Below are 21,262 nucleotides of genomic sequence, written 5' to 3' on the forward strand. Positions count from 1 at the left end.
ACGATTTTCAATTTTTACCAAGTTTAAGCAGTTTCAGAGTCAATCGATTTAAGCCATTTGTTCAAACCATTATATTGAATAGTTCTTAGTTTGTTCGACCCGGTTATGTTTCAATAACACTAGTCACATCATCAAATATTAATAGAATTCAAGTTCAACGACCAAAATGGATCTACTTATCAAGTTTAATGATCAAAGTGAAACAAAAAAAGACATTGGTACCAAAGCAAACCTTGTTGCCAAGTTTAGGGGCCAAAAATTAAATTATCCCTTCTGAAAATCCTCTCAAACTATCAACCTATCTCATTTTGCACAAAATACCATAGCCATAAGTTTGCAAGCCTGCAAATATTAATGCCTGTCTTCAATGGCAATTTGAAACATTTAATGCTTAGGTGTTTGTAGTCAAACTCCTGCTTTCTAGATAATAAATTTCAGCGTTCAGTCTCACCAATAAAGTCAATAAATGCATGAATGACATGTTAGGATATTAATTTTTTTTTTTTTAGACTTTGACTTATAATCACATGCAGATGTTGTTTCATTTTGAAATTATAAACATCATTATTTTTTATATTTTTATTTTATTTAATTATAAAAAATATATAACTCAATTACATTTTCAATACGTGTTAATTATTTATTTCTTAATTAAATTATAGTTTAAAATTTTAAAAGTTACAATTTGTTAATTTTTTTTTTGTACTTTTCGTAAATTTGCAATTTTATCTCCTTACTTTCAAATTTAAAAATTTAGATCCATTGATTTACACTGTTAGAATTCTTTTGTGTCGGTATGACATTTTGAAAAAAAGAAAAAAACTTGGTATCCATGTAACATAAAAGACATTGTAACATACTTGAATTTAATAAAATTTTAACGGTGCAACAATTCTTTAAAATTCGTATCATCATTTGAATTAAAATAAAGCATTTAGACTAACTAATGGTAGTATAAAAGTTGACGTATCAAATTATGTCAAAATTAAAATATATAGATTAAATCCAAAATTTAAGCAAAATACAGGGATTATATTAAAATTTTACCATTTTTATAATATGAAAAACTTCAAAAAAAAAATTATTTGTTATTATTTTTATGAAGAGATAAATATCAAAATTATACATTAACTTGATTTATTCAATTGTCACAAATCACTAATATCATTGTCGAATTAGCACCATTTTACGCCAATCTATTTCATCCGCAAAAAATTATATTAATTTAATATGAAAATAAACGTATATATTCACTTCCTTAAATATCTATAATTAAAACAAAATTCAAGTTTTATATGTACATAATTCAAGTTTTTTGTATATAGGTATAATAGCTTATTTGGTCCCCAACTTTACAAAAAAAATCATTTTAGCCATTCATTTAATTTTTCACCTCATTTAGCCCTTAAACTTGTGTTATTTATCAAATTACCCCCAAAATGGATGAAAATATAACGTCTATTCACTTTGTTGACGTAACATACATGTGGGCTGCCACGTCAACAAAGTTAACAGACGTTTAACTTTTTTTTATACATTTTGAGAATATAAATTCAAGAATTAAAAGAGACGAAAAATTAAATCGAAATCTAAAATAATTATTTTTTTAAAATTAAAAAAAACCAAATAACTTATTATTTCAATTTCATACTTATCCATTTTATGAATTACAAACTATTATAAATATTCCTAAAATATGTTTTATTATATAATTGAGATACATATCTAGAAAGGTCAATTATTAGGTGGATTTAGACTATTCTAAGCTTTCTTCTACTTTGTTTTTTTTTCTTTATGATAAAAAGCCAAATCCATTCCCATGTATCCAACTAACCTTAAGCCTCTAATTGATGGGAAATAATGGCAATAATAGCAAATTAATCAATCTTCTTTTGTGTGGGATAACTCTATAATTATTACATAACATGGAATTAATGTCACTAATTTAACCAACTATTTGTACTTACAAATAATGTGTCAAATACCTACAAAATTAAAACATGGAAATCTTTTGTTTCTTAAATGAAAAAAAAATATATTTGTAATTGATACAAAGAATCAAAAGAGGTCCCAAAATGGAGAAAATGGATCCCTCCATTTTAGAATGGAGGCTCAAGGAGTCTCCCACTTTAAGGTTTAAGGATCGAACTCTCGAGTCAGACCTTGATCGAGTATTTTTTTTTTATTATAAGAAGAAACAATTTGTTTGAATTTATTTGTGTAAAAAGTAAGGAAAATTTGAGATTCTGGAACAATCAAGACTAAGCAGAAAAGTAAAATAAAATGTAAGGATTTAGGATAATTCTCACTTTAGGGACAAAAATCCCCCACTAAAGGATGAAGGAGAGAGAGAGCACTACCCTTTTTTCTTTTAATTGGGGCCTCACAGGTGTTGGGTTAGGTTGTAAGTTGGAAATTTTTTATTTCTATTTTTGTCCATTTTTGTGGTCAAATTTGGACTAATTTAAAATTTTATATTATTATTAAAAAAACATTTTATATCTCTTATTAATTTTAATGATGAAATACTTTTATTTTATAAATTATATACTTTTAAGATTTTAAGATTTAGATTTAATTGTTAATGCTGTTGAAATTCTTTTATTATAATTATTAATGTGATATTTTGAAATAAATAAAAAAAAAACTCACTTAGTACTTATGTAACTAAAAGAATAACATTGTAATGATAATTGATTTAATATAAAAATTTATGATGTTAACAATTGTACTAAATTTCAAATATACGAAAAGTACAAAAACTTAAAAGCATATTTAACTAAAGAGTTAATTGCACCAAACATCCCCAAACCAGGAGCCTAATTCTAAATTGGTCCTCAAACTTGAAAATATTTTAATTACATCCTCAAACTATTAAGATCCTTTTGTTACTAAAATCGTTAATTTCACCATTAAATGAGAAATCAAATATTATGTGACATAATTTGATATATAAATTTTTTAAAAAAATGAATATTGTAAAAGTTTCAAAAAAATTTATTTTAGTATATTGTAAAAATAAATGTTTTTGGTTTTGCAGTTTACTTTATTTTAGTTTTTAATTAAAGTTATGTCGCAATAAATTTGTTTATGGGCTGAGCTATCAGCCCAAACTTAAAGGTATGGTATAAGATTTGGAATTTTGAGAAAAAAAACATTATGACAAAAAATTAGATTTGGGAAAAAAAATTAAGCCCGTTTGAAAATGAGCCATGCTTAAACTCAAATTTAAGGCCTAAGCTGGCCCTACCTATTTTTAAGTTTCCAATATATTATATCGTGTTATTTTTATATATTATATAATTTATAACTCATACAAAAATTAAATCTATAGTAAGATATAATAATGTTAAGGTCTCTATATATAACATTTTAATAAACTTAAAATACATAAAACTATTAAATATTAAATTTAAAATAATATAAAAATAAAAAATATAGGCAAGTCTAAAATTGGCTTGGGCTAGCCATTACAAGTATGTTTAAATTTGGGCAAAATGTTTTGGACCAAACCGAGCTTGGGCAAGAAAAATGTATATTAACATCATACTTAAACTTGGCTTGACTAGCCAAGAACACCTCTACACCACAACATTTTTATTACTATTTTAAAATTTCATTTTAAACTATGCCGCGTAAAATTTTATGTATAATTTAATAATTAAATTAATAATTTCAATAGTAAAAAATGTGATGATATAATATCCTTCCTCTTCATGAAACCTTATGTTGTATTTTTCAAATTAAATTCCCTTTTTTTGCAAACCCAAAATGCTAGAAAAATCAAAGACAAATTTAATAAGGTGGGGTCTTATTTATTTTCCTTTTAATTGAAATGACTTAAAAGGGATAGACTTAATCAATGATGTTTAACTATACCTTTGAAATTTAAAAAAGGAAAAAAATTGAAAAAAAAGAAAAGAAATTTTAATAAAAATACCCATGGAGGTAGACTTTTGAGAAAACATGGCCTACAACACCCTCTAATCAAACAATCTTTTTCATTTTAATCAAAGATGACCCCTTGGCTAACAAAAGGGTCTCACTTGATTTCTTGATAGAAATGGAGCTTTCTCCTTTTTCTTTCCTTCTTTTCTCTTTTTATCTAAATGATGATGGAGATGGATTAGACCAATTTTAGTATGATTTCATGAACTAAAATTATGGCCTTTTTTTTGCTCTTTAATTCTACATTTGCAAAGATATACACACTTCTATTAGCATATAGAATAGATAAAAGTATACCTACAAGCTTCTTAGCCCCTAGGGATATTATAATAAATTATGGAATCTAAAAAGGTGTTAAGAACTTGTAAATTTCACTACCACAACATCAAGCATAAAAAAAGGGTTATCTATATTTATAGAATCCAATTGTCAAAGTAAAAAAAACCTAGTAATGTTTGAACAACTTTTGTTGGTAGGTGACAACTTTTGTAATTAAAATGATTAACAACACAATTAGCTATATATATTAGCCAAAAGGCATAAACTTTGTTTTGCTCTCAAAGGTGAAAGATACAATTTTTCTAGATAGAATTTTGTCAATCTTTGAGGCTCAACTTGGGATGCCCATAAAAGTTAAAGATTATTCATGTTTGAAAGTGTTTGCTTAATATGACACTTGATGCAAAAACAAAAAAAACAAAAACAAAAAGTAAATTATATTTATTTGTGTTTTGGTTATTCAATTTCAAAAAGTTATAAAATAGTCATTAAGTTATTTGAAAGTTTTTATGTAAGTCACTGGGTCGTTAAAGTTTTTTTTTTAAAGTCCGGCTAGCAAGCTCCAAGCCATGATTTGACAATTGGTATGGTGGATTAGTACCCATTGAAGTTTAGAAGAATATACCTTAGATCCATATCAATTGACGGTTAATGTCAGAGATCAGAGAAGATTTATGAAAAAAAATTGATCTATTGAAGAAAAATGGAATAAGAGCCTTCAGTTGGTGCTAGTGATGCAAATAAAGAAGGCTATACATCAATGATTTTAATTGTCCAATAGCTTAAATAAAATTTTTTGAATAATTTCAAGTGATCAAAATGTAAATTTATTAATAATTTAGTCACGATGTGACAACTGAATAATCTATTTATAATAAAAATATGTGGTGATGATGATGTTTGTAATTTCTTTTTGAAATTATATACCAAACTGTATTAAGTTGTAGTTCTCTTTTCATATTAAAAGAAAACCAAATTCTCTTAAATAAATAATTATAAACTATATAAATAAACAATCATAATTAGGTTTAATGGTTGTTAAATTGAATTTATATGATAAAATCAAGTTGTAATAAAAATGAAAAATTTAAGTTAAATATAATTTTATAAAAAATTTAAGATTAAAAAAATTAAATTTATAAAAACAAAAATTCTATAACAAAGACAATTTAATAAAATTTGTTTTTAGGTAATCTTAAATTTCATCAACCAAACACATGAATCTTATATTATCGTAATCTTATTATGAAACGCAACCTAAGATTTGATGAACCAAAAGCAACCTAATAGTGTTAACGGTTGGACTTGAATTTTGAAATTTAAAAAGTAGAAGGATTAAATTCCTATTTTTTTAAAAGTACAGGGACTTGTGGCACATTTTAATCGTCAAAATTATGTACAATTGACGGAGGACAAGAACGTCGTGATTAGTTGTCCTTAATTAGTCACTTTCAAATTTGATAGGGATTAAATTGCTCTAAATTTTTTAAAAGGACCAATTTGTTTAATTCCGAAATTGAAAGAGATTGGAGAACTTTTTTTACTTGTATTTTTTAAAGCTACAACTAATTATATTGATAATTATAATTATAATCAATTATTACAAGTATTAAACTTGATAATTAGAGTTGATCATAGGTCGGGTCAGACCAGATTAAAACAAAAATTTAGGCTCGTTTACTAAGCCCAAATCTAACTCGAAAAATAAGCTTAAAATTTACCAAAATCTAACTAGAATAAAAATATTAAAATTCTGGTCCGACTCAACCCACCCATATAACTAACTAATGAGTCTACGTACAAATTTTCACATAGTAAAACTCAGAACTTGTAGGCTCTTTCTTTGTACCCAAATAAAGAAGGCATCAAATTGATACCTTAAGATTTGCAACTTGTGAAGTTGCTTTGGAGAGAAAAAAAATTGGAATAATTGGGTTCCAAAGCTTCAATTAGTATTGGGCCTTAAAGGACCAAATCATTAATCCAAACATTTATTGGGTCAAAACCCATAATTTATCCATTAACTCACATAAAACCCAAATCCAAAAAGGACACAAAAGTAATTTCATAAAAACTAGGGTTTTTCACTTTTTTTTTTGGAGTGTGTATAACTGATCTTCTAATCTCAGCGTATCACTTCCTTTCAAACCCTAGCTTCCTTCTTCTTTGAGATTTTGCTTCAGCACTCTAAGGCCCCTTACAAGCCAAAATGGGTATTCCTCACATTCGTTTAATTTGTTATTAGTCTCTTCTAAATCATTGAATTTTATTATTAATTCTCTTGTTTAATTGGGTTAATTGTTTTGTACTGATAGGTATTTCTCGTGATTCCATGCACAAGAGGCGTGCCACTGGTGGCAAAAAGAAGGCTTGGAGGAAGAAGAGAAAGTAATCTACAAACCCTTTTTCCTACATTTTTCTTTGTGCTTTCATTCTTTTCTTTTTCTATTTTGGCTGTGATTGGTTGCTTAGAAAGTTAATTTAAAATTATTAAGAAATTGGAACTTTTATTCTTGTGATTTACTTGAACTAATATTCTACTTTTATTAGTTTTAGATTTAGCTTCATTTGATTGTGATTGAAAATTTTGGAGTAAATTTTGTTTGTTTTTATTGGTTTTGTTAATAGATTCAAATTGCTTATCGTTACCATTATAACCTTTCTAGCTTGTTTAGATCCAGAGACCTTGTCCATTTTTTTCTCTCATTATTAATAGGTTATTTCACTTGATGTCTGGATGTGATTTTATCTCGTTTTCTAAATTTTGGTGATTTATCTTGAAAGGTATGAGCTTGGAAGGCAACCTGCAAACACAAAGCTATCAAGCAACAAGACAGTCAGGAGGATTAGGGTCCGAGGTGGAAATGTGAAGTGGCGTGCCTTGAGGCTTGACACAGGAAACTACTCCTGGGGAAGTGAGGCTGTGACTCGTAAGACCAGAATTTTGGATGTGGTGTACAATGCGTCTAACAATGAGTTGGTTCGTACACAAACTCTGGTGAAGAGTGCTATTGTTCAAGTCGATGCTGCTCCATTCAAGCAATGGTATCTCCAGCACTATGGTGTTGACATTGGCCGCAAGAAGAAAGCAGCAGCAGCAGCCAAGAAAGAAGGAGAGGTAGGACTATCTTTTCATGTTTTCATCTCACAGATATTGCTTCAATGACAGATGAATTAATATGTTCTAATAAAGTGGTAGTCGTTATGCTTTGTGTTTATTCCTTTTGTATTTTCATGTCTTCCGGAAAGAAATTGAACCTTGTTATCCTCCACTTTAGTGGTGTCTTTACACTGTTCTTTTCGCAACTGATTTGTCCTCACTGTTAGAGTGATCTGCGATACGAGAGTTTAATTCTTATCATGCTGTAATAAGTTTGTTTCTGCACCTTCTCGAACTTGGTTTACTACAAAATAGAAGTTATATAGCCATCCAAGTTGTACTGTAGGCAAGACTTAAGCATAATGATGGGTGGAAGTACCTGGTAGGTCCCTCTATTATAAAGCTTGGATCAAATTAGTCCTACTGTTAAATGGGCCAATTTATTCCTTGTACTATTAAAAGGAATCAAATAAGGCCAAATGTCAACAGAGTTAACATTTATTATTTGAAAAATGTCATTTGCTGTTTAACAGAGTTAGTTGTTTTGAAAGCTGTTACAATTTTGCAAACGAAATCTTTTGTTTGAAACTGAGCTGCAAATGGTTACTTTTTAAACAGTAAATGTTAGCTCTGTTACAATTTAGCCCTATTTGACTTTTTTAATGTTACAGAGATTAAATTGGTCCATTTAACAATAGGACTAATTTGATCTAGTCCCTAAAATAGAGGGAGGTAATGATGTGTATGGTTCTTCTTTTAATCTTCCATTTGTCTATAGGAAGGTGAAACTGCTACTGAGGAAGTGAAGAAGAGCAACCATGTCTTGAGGAAGCTGGAGAAACGGCAGCAGAGTCGCACACTTGACTCCCATATTGAGGAGCAATTTGGTAGTGGTCGTTTACTGGCTTGCATCTCTTCACGGCCTGGTCAATGTGGCCGTGCTGATGGGTATGTTATGTCTTAAAAAGTCTTTTTACAAAAGCCTTCCATCATATACCCTCAACTTCTCATCTTTGTTATTAGCATCATTGCTTTGTTAGAAGAGGAATATTAATTAGACAGCTAATAGACTAATTATCCTTGGGAATATTGTTTTGATTTGCTAGTCTCTTGGATGAGATATGTTTGGATTCACTTTGAACCTGGCAATTAGGCTCACTTTGGTACTTGAAACTTTTTCCCCACATTAGTCCTAGAATTTGATAACTTTTCTCAGTTTGGTCCTTGAACTTTGATTCTGTTATGGTGTAATGATGTGACACTGAGATTGTTTCACATCATCACTTAAAACTTTTAAAAATATATAAACTTGGGAAAAGCTGATGTGACAGAATCTTAGTGTCACATCACACTGTAACGGAATTCAAGTTCAGGGATTAAATTGGTAAAAGCTGCAAGTTTTGAGACTAGTGTGTGGACCTAATTATCAAGTTCAGGGGTCAAAAATTACATTAACCCTTTAGGAAACAATAACTAGAATTAATGTTATTCTAATATGATGTGTAATGGGATTTATAGATATATCTTGGAGGGCAAAGAGCTGGAGTTTTACATGAAGAAGATACAGAGAAAGAAGGGGAAGGGAGCTGCCTAAAATTTTGTTGCTTTTAAGTATTTCATTATTGAGATCAAAATGTCCTTTTTTTTTTTGCCTTACTTTCACCATTTGAGAACATTTGAAATTGTGTTAGTTTTGAGATTTTTTTTTGTTTGAATGTTAATTAGTGTGTACCATTTAACAGTACTTTTATATACTTGCATGTTGTAGTTTGAAGGTAGTATCTTGAACTTTATAGATGGAGCCAATTTTGGTTGGGATGTGGCTCTCTACTTAAATTTTAAAGGTGTCAAAATAGGCCCAATCTTGAAATTTTGACTTGAACAAGAAAAGGTGGGAGCTCATAAAATTTGTATTTGAAAAAAAAAACTCAAATTCAAGAAAATCCAAAAATAACTCAAAAATTGTTACAATTATACATGTGAAATTATATTTGTGATTCAAATGTATATTTAAAATTTTAATTTTGATTCAATTATACACATTTAAAGAAATAAACATATTAATTTATTTTTATGTTGGATAAATATAATTTATTTATTTATTCAATATGTAAACATAAAATGATATTATATTAATAATTGTTTTCATAATTTATAAGAATTGGGCCAAATTAAAATTTTATGTATAAAATTTTCCAAACTTGAAGTTCATGTATATAATTTGCACATTAAATTATATTTGAGATTTTTTTCAATATTTTTTTTATAAAAGCTCTCAAATTTTTTTAATAAATAAAATAATAATTTTTTAAATTAGTGTTGGTCGTTGTGTAGGGAGAAAAATGTAAATTTAAACTTTAAATATCATATTATTAAAAGGAATGATCATAAACTTTGAACATAAATTATAAAATTAACATGAAAAGTATTAAAAAATATAAATTTTAAGAAAATAAAATTATCATTGTGCATCGAAACACAAAAGCTCAATGCTAGTACCAATAATGTCTAGCAACAAATGACAATAAACATTTAAATTTATATTCAGATGTAAATTACATTATGAAACAACATAAAATTGCATTCAACCAAACTCCAATTTAAGATAATCTAAACTTGAAAAGGTTTGAGCTTAGAAAATTTCTCAATTTAAAAAAGTTTAAATTTGAAAAAACTTGAACTCGAAATAATCTGAATTTAAAATAATCTGATTTGAGCCCGTCGAATTGCCACTTCTAATTAGTTTGGTAAATACGCCTCTTTGGTCTCTCTCAATTGAAGCAATTTAATCATTGTCAATTTTGAAAATGAGCAACTAAAGATAAATAATCACGATATTAATGCTTTTTGACAATTATACATAATTTTAATTGGTATAACAAATTTAACCATTAATGTTTATATATATTATGTACATGTTGGCAAAATGCATAAATATTACGGGCTAGATTCATTAAATCGGAACCAAATTGATAGCATATGAAAATGTTACGAACTAAATTTGTTAAATCAAGATCAAATTGACAAAATATGTAAACTTTGAGGGCTAAATTTGTTATCAGGCCAATAAAAATAATTTACAATTAACGAAAAACATTATTGTTGTGATTAAATATTCTTAGTTGCTCACGTTTAAAATTAACAAGAATTAAATTACTTTAATTAAGAAAAAAACAATTTACTTAATATCAAAATTGGGGTATCAGAAAAACTTTTTACCAATTAATTTAATTTAATTTTTCCGATCATATATGCAATGTCGTGCATGACGCCAGTGAGTATTAATATGGGTCGAATTTGTTTTATTTTTGTAAATAACAAATTTGGAATCAAATACCCATTATTTAAATTCATTTTGCCTTTACGAATAATGAAATTAGATATCTGAATCCATTATATGCATTTCGTTTTAAAGTTCTTATTTTAATATATATTTTGAGTATTTACAAGATTTTAGTATTTAACGTGGATTTAGATAATAATACTTGGACTTAGTGTAAATAATAGCAATTAGCCACATCTAGCAAGTAATGTTATGAACCATATATAATAAGAATCTAAACGTAAAAGTAACGGCACTAGATGTCGAATCACATTTTACCCCTATACTTAAAAATGAGCAAATTAGTCTATATATATTAAATCAAAGAGCAAATTAGCCCTTTTGTTTAAACTTTCATCCATTTCTACTATTAAGTGATATCATATCACTATCTGGTTATTTGAATTAGACCACCCACGAAAAAAAATTCCATCAAATTTATTGTTTGTTAAAAATTCCATCAATTTTGCTTAAATTAATATCTCCATGTTAGCATGAGATACACGTCAGGTATCATTGTACAGTTGCTCCATCAACCACACCAATACTTAACAGTAGAAATGAATGGAATTTTAAACAAGAACTAGCTTACTCTTTGATCTAATATACATGGATTAAATTTCCTATTCTTTATGTTGAAGGGGTAAAATACAATCCGATTCCTAATTCAAGAATATCTATGGTACTTTTACCGAATCTAGGATATCTGCTAAAGCTTATGTGAATCTCAAGTGCATAACCAAATCAACAAAGAGAATTGTTATTACCATAAAACCAAAATCAAAGTAACATTCTAATACGAAATCTTATTACCATAAAAACATTAAATGAGAGCAGAGAATGTGAGTAAAAACCAAGGATGAAGCAACTGTGCAATGCAATTCTATGGTTTGCCATATTTCTTTCTTAACCGTTCCTTAACAAAGTCATTTCGTGCTTTAGTTCGAGCTTGCTGAGGAGCAACGTTTACATAGGAGAGATACGTACCAACAACAAAAAGGCCTGCACCAGCAATGAAGCACCCCACAGTCATTGCCAGCTTCTTAGGTGTAGATGGGAAGCAAAAAACCATCTTTGCTGATCACCAAAGAATCATGTAACATAAACCAACCATGAAAATGCTCGAGTTAACACAGACAACAGATCCCAGAACCAAGAAAACTCCAATAATGTACACAATTTAACACCTCCCCTTCACGGGTTTAGGTGGGTAACATGTTATAAACCGCATAGTAAATACATGCTTTTTCTCAGAGGCAATTTGTCAAACACTTGGCGAACTATATTGATTTAACCTAGTTCATGATCAATTTAACCCAATTACAATGACGCAATGAACGATATAAAACTATAAACATGTTTAAGCACCATAATTCATGCCTTTTTTTTATATGAAATAATTACTTCATATTTGTATGATATTACAAATTGAAACATAACAGAGAAAGAACTCATACCTCAAATTGCAATGCTTTAAACAGGCAAGTTCCCAAGGAATAGACTTTGTCTAATATTGGAATGTTTTGAACTTCAGATTCGACATAAAATAAGAAAAATTGTAATCCATTAAAGAGTAAGAAAGGGATGACACATACTCATTCAATGGTTGATTTTTTTTACAGCTTAATATACTATTTGGGGCATGAGTTTGGATTTAATATTCAATTTGGTACCTAAGTTTTCTTAATTTTTTTCCCTTACAAAAGTTTGGTTTTAATATTTAATTTGGTATTTGAGCTTTTTTGTTTCAATTAAGTACATATAGTTTTTTACAAGAGTAAACGTATCAAATGTTCATAGGGTCACCTGATATTATTTGGTCTGGGTACCAAATTGAATATTAAAGTTAAACTCAGATATTAATTGAAAATAAAAAAATTAAATACCAAATTAAATATTGAAGTCAAATTAAAGTACCAAATGTTATATTAACCCTTTTTCACAATGGAGAAAAAAGATGATTCTAAGTTTTACCTAGAACTCATCATGGGCCAGTCGGGTTAATTTTAGGCCCTTTTTTAGGCTCGAACTCGACCCAACCTGAAAATTGAGGCTAAATTTTTTTCTAAACTCGATCCTTATTAAAATGCTAAATTCGAGCCCAACAAAGCTTGGCTATAATAATTTGTTTTAGGTTGTTTTATATAAAAACAATTTTTTTAAAAAATATAATACATCAATAACACTACAAATATTAAAATAAATGTTTCCCGACAGAGTGAAAATACAAAAAAATAAAGTATAGGCATGTGATTCGGGCCAGGTCGGGCTTGGGCAAAAGAATTCTACCCGAAGCACAACTAATTTAGAAAACAAGTTTTATTTTTTGTCCAAGCTCATTTTTCAAGTAAGCCTTTGGGCCTGAACGAGTGGCCCGACCCTTAATCAGGACTATTCCAAGCCTATTTCTTTATAGACTAACATTACGTGATCCATACTATAGATTGGGTTATCTTAACCAAGGATGGTTGAACCAAACTAACCTGATCGATTAGACTAGTTGGATTACGAATTGGTCGAGATACTAGTAGGGAGAATGACTTTGAACCGATCAGATTGGAAAACAACATGGACCGGTTGACCTGACGATTGAATCGATCAAACTAATTTTTTAATTTTAATTTTTTTTAAATTTAATAATTTTTTAATCTAATCAATCCAACCTATTGGATCGACAATCCGATGACCCGATTGATTTGACTACCGTTTTGGTTTTTAAAAATTGATCTTAACACATAAATTTTAAGGCTGAGTTCAAAATGTAAGGGGCGCAAATGAGCTTTACATAATTGTCAAAACTACTGTCGATACCTCCCAAATAATAGCTAAAATGACTTTCTAGAGGGGTATGGTATCGGGATTTATCAGGCAAGTCTCGATGCCTAGGCAACCATGTATCGACATTAAAGCTTGCAAGTCAGTAGCCAAAAATCCTTTTTCAAGGAGCATGGTATGTATCAAGTCTTATTCTCAAGGTCTCAAGACCTGACTCATGATTTTTTAACGACTATTCTCAACTAAGTGTCAAGACCGATACTTGACCCTATAGACTGCAGTTAATGCACGAAATTAATGTTCCCAACAACTAAAAGCTTCCAGTAATGACTCCAAATGATTCCAAATCAACGAGAGAGTATAAATATGATCGAATGAAATAAGAATGAAGACAAGAAATAAACTTACAAAGTGTGTTATGCAAAAATCCAAATTATCCAAAACACTTGTTGGGTCTATTTGTATTTCTTTACACAAGTATTTAATTGTATTTTGTAATATCTGAATTATTGTATATACACCTTTGAGAGATTTTAACTGTATATGCATCTTTGAGAGATTTCAATTCTACAAAGGAATTGATTCAAAGGAAAAAGAAAGTGAAATCAAACATGTAAATTTACATTTAAAGATGACCATATGAAACCCTTTTTTTTTATCCATCTATGAATATGGATATTGCCTATATCCATCATCAACTAGAATGATTTCACCCCCTCCTTTATCTTTGTACCATGGCTATAATTTCGATCCATTAAATGGAATGAACACCTAAGAAGTGTAAAAAAGAAAAAGAGAAATCTCATTCTATTCTTCGGTTAGTTCCGAAAAAAAATAGGCGAACAATGAGCAAAATCGTGCAAGGCTAACACGCATATGATGGAAGGATTATCAGTTGTTTAGCAACCAAGACTCTTCATTATCTTGTTAAGCCTAAGAATGACAGCTTGAGGATTGGCATACGATCCATCAAGGTAAATGGCATGATATTCCAATCCTTTCCACTGCGCTATCAACTGAAAATGTGGCCGTTCGAATTCGCGGCCAATAATCTCGAGGATCACTGTGTTAGGTGTTGCAGATACCATGTGCGTTAGACCAGCACCATGAGCACCAATGACAACTGAAGCATCTTGAATTGCTCGGATCTGTTCTTTCATCGGCATATGTGCTAACAACCCATTGATCAGGTTCACTTTGCATTTGAGATGATCAGATGCCCAGCTCTGTAATGAATCGAACACATGTTGTTCATTGGTAAGTCTGGATTCAACTTTACCTTCATGGCGTGGATGCGCTAAATAATCTTCTCTACGGACAAAGAGAACATTATGACCCGAGGCTGCCTTATCAGCATGATGTCTGTTTACCGGAAATCCAAAAGCAGCTCTGATCATTTCTCCGAACTCAGATACCCGAGCAGTTTTGTGGATATCAGGATTTTGCTGTAGATCGTGAGCAGAAACTCCACGACAATTTATTTCTTCACTAAGCCCTCTGAAAAATGGAGTCTCATATCCCAAAGGCGAGAAAATAGCATGGCGGAAACAGACCGGACCTGTAAAGTTTTTCGCAAATCTAAGGCTCGAAAACAAAGCTTTCCATGTTTCTTCTAATTGTGTCTGGAAATGTTCAGCCAAGAACAAAAGATCAGCATTGTAGGATAATAAAGCATTACTAGATAAACAGTTTAAACTCAACAGATATGTTCGAAATATCGATACTAGAAAAAAGGAGGACCACTGATGACACGGTGAACTAATAGAACTTTAGGTTGGGGAAGCCTAGAAATTAAAATCAAGCAAATATTACAATCTAAGTATTTGAATTGTATCTCGGGACTGCCTATGGAATACAATTCATTTTGTCTGTAATTGGGATGCAGGCTAGATTGACATAGGTATCTGAGGTTCACAATGCACTAACCGAACATTTCTCACTATTCCGTTCGGATAAGAAAGGACATCCCCCTGAGCTCGAAACAACAGTGTTCTTCTCATAAATTCTTCGAATAGTATCTCAGGATTTATTTATTATGGAATGCAATTCATTTTGCATGTATTCTCCCCGTGTTTCACTTTTTACTAACTGAGCATTCCACCCTAATCTGTTTCGGGCAAGAAAGGACAACTCCCTGAGCTTGAAGGCCAGTGATTTTCTCATAAATTCAGAGTATATGAATGACAAATAACATGGTGATAAAAGAATGATAATGTCCTAAAGAGAAGAAAGATGACAATAGGAACAGAATTCGGAATACCAAGCATGTATACCTTACAATGGCCATCAACAAAGACCAAATGTGGCCGATTAGGCAAGCCGGTAACCCTGGAAGACATGTAAGCACTGTACCAATCCGTCACCGTGTGGTAAAGGTTAGCATACTCAAATCTTGTTACCAGCAATGTAGGTTCCTCTACCCACTGTAATCAGAGCTTTTCCACATCAGAATCCATAAAAGCAGAACTAACAACATTCGACAAATCGAATCAAATTAGTAAGATAAATGAAGAAACTAAACAGCCAATATAGTAAGAACTAAGCTAATATTCCATAAAAAAAGGGCAAAAAGCTAGAAGAAAATTAACAAATGAACCACTCTGCTTACGAATTATATCCATGTTCAAAATTGGCATTATAATCAAAGAGTTCACAAACAGCTATTAAACTAATAAATTAACTAAAACCAACTAAGAAAAGTTAATTTTAACATATTGAATTGCATTAAATTCTAATTCCGTATCTGCATTTTTAAGCATTAATTTTCTAAATCAAACAAAACCCAGAATTAGAAATCCCAGAAAACATTAAAATATCAAAGAAAAATGTAAACTAACCTCTTGACAATCAAAATCATTTTGACCCACAATAACAATAGACCTAACTGATTCCCTTATAGGGTGTCTTGTAACATTCTCAGGTAAAATTTTATGCAAGAACTTATACCCAACAAGCTTCCTTCTCTTTAACCTTGATTCAACCACAAAAGCTCCATCTTCAAACTCAGGCAATTCTTTTCCTTCACTTCTCCCAATAACATCTTCAAGCTTTTCACCACCACCTGACATCTTAATCTTTCCAGGATCCATCCTTATCTTCCCACCTTCACAAATTGAAGTCCTCAAAGTCTCTGAGTAACGACACCTAAACCAACTAGACCCGGATCTCAAGGCGGCCTTTACGGGCAAAATGTTGTATATCTTTGTGAACCCATTCCCGAAATAAGCTTCACATGAATTTAAAGCTACGGCTGGGGAGAAAGACCAAGGTAGATATGATGGGATGGTTGGCCAGGGCTTTGATCGGATGATTGGTCGCGGGGGGCTTGACAAATGGGGTTTACGGTGTAGGATTTTTTTGGGAAAACCCTCCGCCGCCGTCGTGTTACGGTGGTCAACCGCCACATGATAGTGGTGGTGATTGGGGTGGCTGGAGGAGAAGTAACCATAAAGAGAGATGGAGTTCAGAGCTAATAGAGCTAAGAAGATCTTGATAAAAATTAATTCTGCCTTGTTCATGGGTGGAATTTTTTATTCTTATTCTTATTATTTTTTAAAAAGTTTAGGTTTTTTTATTTTAAAATTTTGATGATTTTAAGGTTTCTAATTTTTTTTGAGATTTTGGGTTTTGATGATTTTATTGAAAAACAAAATCAGTTTGAATACTAAAAAATTATATGAAATTAAAATTTTTCTTTGTTAAAAGAAGGGGTTTTTTAAAATTTACCCAAAATATTTATTAATTATAAAAATAAACCACTTTCAAAATCATGTCTGTAAAGATCCATTTTGAACAGTATGATTATATAAAATTTTTAGGATAATTACCCTTTTTAGATTAGATAAAAAAGGATTAGGTAAAAAGTTTAATTTTATATTTTGTGGTTTGATAGTTTTGTTATATAAATTAAAGATCGAAAAATCTAGCACTATAAGTAGAGAATTATATATATGAAAGTGTTGTATTGAATTCGGGGGTTGGTACGGGTTCCGACCTTTTCTAAAATGAAAATTTTTTTATTTAGATTTCTTTATAATTTATAAAATGTTATATTAATAATGATAAAATTATACTTTAGCCCCTTAATTCTTTAAAAATTATAAAAATATAAGATATTCTAATATTTCTTTGAAAACTTCGCAATAATTACCTTCCTCTCCGAGCAGAACTGGGTGCCCGACATATCACAACATCTTCCCAATGCCCACTATGTGATCAAGCGGACGAAACCATCGACCATCTCTTTCGAACATGCCCCTTCCGTTTGGATCTTAGTATTCTATCTGTCCGAAGCAACTTGGTGTACCATACATCAGGGAATGGATTAGTCAGTGGATTCAACAATAGTCCAAGACATAACTCAGACACCAATCCATGTACAACGAATGGATCCTAATCCTTTGGCCAATTTGGAAACACAGGAACCAGGTCTGTTTCTCCAACCAAACACCAAATCCTACGTAAGTGCTAAGGGGTGTGCAACTTTCCCATCAACTCTACCATCTTTTACTCAATTTGCTCACACTTACTAGTCGCACCGAGGTTGGAGATAGCATGCGACATTTATTGGAGCCAATGCTCAGTCTAAACCTTCCACCCTTGCGGTAGCAAATTGCCGGATACGCCTCTCTCCCTATATACATGTCCACACATTGCACTGGTCACTCGAAACTTCATAGCCAACTCCTGCTAGCTAGAACGATTTTGCTAAAGGTGAAACACCTTCTGATCCTGAAGGTTCAACTGTACTTCCCAAACTGCAAATGGTACAAGTTAATTGGCAAACCCAAAGCATAATGACCTCTACGTTCTCAATTTTACTATCTCAACCAAAAACATATTTGATATTTATATCAATTTTTAAATAAATTTATTAGATAATTGTATAAAAAAGAAAGAATTATATTTTTTTATTACATAACCAATGAATAATTCTTAAACCAAAAACAAAGAATCAAAAATCCAGGCTAAGACCAGATTCAGATCTCCAATGCCTTGCTTTCTCAAATCCATTGGTGTAGTTCTCAAAATCCTCTATTGTTTGATCAATCTCTTCTTGAGTGTTCATCACAAATGGTCCAAATTGCACCAATGGTTCATCCAATGGCTCACCTCCTACTAATATGAACCTTAACAATTTAGTGGACTTGTTCCATGCCTCTAACCCATCCCCATGTCCTAGAAGAAGCAAATGGTGAGCAGTCGCCGATGATTTCGACTGCCCAAAGATACCCTCTCCTTCTAATATGTAAATAAAGGCGTTCCACGGTTTAGGTATCGGTTGTTGGAGGTGAGTTCCGGGATCCAGAGTGAAATCCAAATACATTGTTGGGGTTCTTGTGTAGATTGGTGACTTTGTTCCCAAGGCTTCACCGGCTATAACCCTAACTTTGATTCCATCCTTTGTGGTTTCTGCAATGTTCTTGCTTGATATTTCTTGATACTTTGGTTCCATCCTGTAAATGTTAAACAAAAACTATCAATCCGACACCCGTGTCGAATTTGGAAGGGGGTAAGCAAGGGTCCTAGCCGCTCAAAAAATGAAAAATTGTACTTTTAGTAAGTAAATAAATAGTAAAATTATAGTTTGCTCCCAAAATGATAAAATTTTGATTTAATCCTCTTAAAAACTATAAAGATATACGTTAATACAATGATACAATTTATCATTGACCATTTAATAAGTTTAAGATTTGAATCTAACACTTAGAACTAGAGCAAGAGGTGGACTTTAGTAAATTTGTGATCTGTTTTAACCCCCATTTTAATTTCATTAAACTTGTAAATATCTATTAATTGAACCGGGATTTAGTCAACTGATTTATATAGTCACATTTAAAAAGATTACTTTCAATAAATATGAGTCCGAATTTCTTTTCTCGAACCTTATTTTTATATAAAAAATTAAACTTACATTTTATATTTGGAGGAGAGATTGACCCATAGTTGAAGACCCTTTTGGGTACCATGTGGTGAAGGCATCTCAGAGTGGACAATGCCTCTCCCAGCAGTCATCCATTGAAGATCACCAGCTCCAATGGTCCCTTTATGCCCTTCAAAGTCTTCATGTGTAACTGACCCCTATTGCAATATCAACCAAAGGTAACTTTCATTTCATACACTTTTGTTTAAAAACCTTAATTAAAAAAGGGTTAAATTTATTTTTTGCACCTTCACTTAATAAACAGGTCTATTTTAGTATATGTATTTTTTTAGGTCTATTTTAATCATTTAAATATCTCAATACCCAATACATATCTATCTAATAATCCAGGTAAGATAGATTATCAATTTATCCTTTATGAGTTGCTTTCTTTGAAGTTAAACTATCACATCTAATTTGACTTTTTTTTTCTTTTATGAGTTATTATTAGTATTATTATTTTAATATACTTCACGTTGGTTTTACGGTCTATATTTGGAGTTCGTGATTATCGTTCTTAACAATATACATCAACACATAATTTTCCAATGAAAAAATGAAAAAAAAAAACAGAGTATGTAGGTTTAGCTTCTTTTCTTTTTTGCTAAATATGATTTTACTTTGTTTAATGTGTTGATTATAGTAGAATTAAATTGTTAGAATGGAAATATATTCTTTGATTGATAAATTGTATACCTGTATCATGTAGGTGACTGTCTCAAATCCTGTTAACAAGAAAAACAGAGTATGTATAAGAATAACAAAAAACAGAGTATATATATTTTAAAAATAGAAATTAAGTTCCCGACTTTTTTTTAATTTAAAAATTCCAATTCAATCATTAAACCGTAAGTATTTTTCATAAAAATTTATTAATTTGACATGTTGATTAAGCTATAATTTGACAAAATTTAACTTTTAAAGGTAAATGGACTAAATCTCAAATTATACAAAAGTGCATGGACTAATAGCATATTTTAACCTATATACAGAATCGAAAATCAAACCTCTGTGTGGATGATCAGGAAATCCAGCAGGCGCTGTGACTGCAATTTCCAGAATCAAAACATTACAATATAGATATTAAAGAAGACAGAAAACAGAGCAAAAAACAGAGTGACACTAACCTGAAAATTCATCCAAAACAAGGAAAGGATCAAAGTATCTCAACTCAAACGTGCAATAAAAGATGAAAAAAAATATACCCTTTGATCTAAATTGCTCAAATTCCTTCATTTTAATGAAAAAAATAAGCACCAAATTGATCATATATATATATATACCCAAGTTACCTGCCAATGCTTCTTCTCACTATGGCTCCAACACCTTCATGTTGTGGCTTAGCCAAAAACTTCCTCACTACCAATCTTGGTTCATTTAAACCAACACAACTATTGTTTTTCTCAGGCATTTCTACTACCTTTTCAAAAAACACTTATACAACGAGACGATTAATCACTGCTATTGAAAGTGGATATCAGAAAAACGAATTCGGCTTTTTCTTTTGGGTTTTGGGATTGTCGTGAAGAAAAGGTAAAGAATGTGAATGAATATATATAGGGAGAAAAGTGAAAGAGAAAGAAAAGATTTGTTAATGTGTATTATGGAAGGTCAAAAGAGTTGGCCAATTCGAAGACTCACCATACCTTCAACTCAAGTTAAACGTCATCATAGCGTTGCCATGATGTGGTAATGATCATTATTCCATTAATGGTTAACATTTTCTAAATTAGTTTAGGAGCATTTTGTTTTCGGTAAAATATCATTTTGGTCCTTCTTAATTTTGATATAGAGTAGATTGGTCTCTCTTGAAAAAAGAATCAAAGTGTTAATGTTTTTTCTCGAAAATTTTACATATTTTTATTGTTATAATAACAAACTCAGATTTCAAAGCTTACATATTTTGTCAGTTTTG

The 21,262-nt window shown here is 30.5% G+C and overlaps 4 protein-coding genes across 6 annotated transcripts; 1 reads left to right on the top strand and 3 right to left on the bottom strand.

Moving 5' to 3' along the window:
* Positions 1 to 6,284: 6,284 nt before the first annotated feature.
* LOC107932775 (40S ribosomal protein S8) lies at positions 6,285 to 9,101 on the top strand. Its single transcript, XM_016864871.2, has 5 exons — positions 6,285 to 6,440; positions 6,543 to 6,615; positions 7,012 to 7,345; positions 8,106 to 8,275; positions 8,846 to 9,101. Exons 1-5 carry the CDS (start codon positions 6,437 to 6,439, stop codon positions 8,919 to 8,921), a joined length of 657 nt encoding a protein of 218 aa, XP_016720360.1. The 5' UTR covers positions 6,285 to 6,436; the 3' UTR covers positions 8,922 to 9,101.
* A 2,284-nt stretch (positions 9,102 to 11,385) lies between these two features.
* Positions 11,386 to 12,434, bottom strand: LOC107932749 (uncharacterized). Of its 2 annotated transcripts, none has more exons than XR_001693479.2 (2): positions 12,107 to 12,434; positions 11,386 to 11,726 (listed from the first exon to the last, which is right to left on the bottom strand). XR_001693479.2 is itself a non-coding variant. In XM_016864837.2 (2 exons), the coding sequence occupies exon 2, from the start codon at positions 11,719 to 11,721 to the stop codon at positions 11,533 to 11,535; it is 189 nt and encodes a 62-aa protein (XP_016720326.1). In that variant the 5' UTR covers positions 12,107 to 12,369; the 3' UTR covers positions 11,386 to 11,532. The 2 variants fall into 2 exon arrangements, 1 of the variants encoding a protein (XP_016720326.1); XM_016864837.2 differs by having other exon boundaries at positions 11,386 to 11,721; positions 12,107 to 12,369.
* A 1,771-nt stretch (positions 12,435 to 14,205) lies between these two features.
* Positions 14,206 to 16,989, bottom strand: LOC107932716 (beta-1,2-xylosyltransferase). The gene is made up of 3 exons (XM_016864803.2): positions 16,262 to 16,989; positions 15,698 to 15,847; positions 14,206 to 15,046 (listed from the first exon to the last, which is right to left on the bottom strand). The coding sequence occupies exons 1-3, from the start codon at positions 16,940 to 16,942 to the stop codon at positions 14,324 to 14,326; spliced, it is 1,554 nt and encodes a 517-aa protein (XP_016720292.2). The 5' UTR covers positions 16,943 to 16,989; the 3' UTR covers positions 14,206 to 14,323.
* Positions 16,990 to 17,268: 279 nt separating this feature from the next.
* LOC107932721 (pirin-like protein) lies at positions 17,269 to 20,885 on the bottom strand. 2 transcript variants are annotated; one of them, XM_016864808.2, is made up of 6 exons: positions 20,640 to 20,885; positions 20,475 to 20,524; positions 20,355 to 20,393; positions 20,044 to 20,072; positions 19,339 to 19,505; positions 17,269 to 18,880 (listed from the first exon to the last, which is right to left on the bottom strand). In XM_016864808.2, exons 1-6 carry the CDS (start codon positions 20,756 to 20,758, stop codon positions 18,379 to 18,381), a joined length of 906 nt encoding a protein of 301 aa, XP_016720297.1. In that variant the 5' UTR covers positions 20,759 to 20,885; the 3' UTR covers positions 17,269 to 18,378. The 2 variants fall into 2 exon arrangements, with proteins under 2 accessions (XP_016720297.1, XP_040966623.1); XM_041110689.1 differs by lacking the exon at positions 20,475 to 20,524 and having other exon boundaries at positions 17,271 to 18,880; positions 20,640 to 20,881.
* Between the last annotated feature and the right edge of the window lie 377 nt (positions 20,886 to 21,262).

The sequence above is a fragment of the Gossypium hirsutum genome, chromosome A04 (genome assembly GCF_007990345.1).
Source record: "Gossypium hirsutum isolate 1008001.06 chromosome A04, Gossypium_hirsutum_v2.1, whole genome shotgun sequence".
NCBI lineage: Eukaryota > Viridiplantae > Streptophyta > Magnoliopsida > Malvales > Malvaceae > Gossypium > Gossypium hirsutum.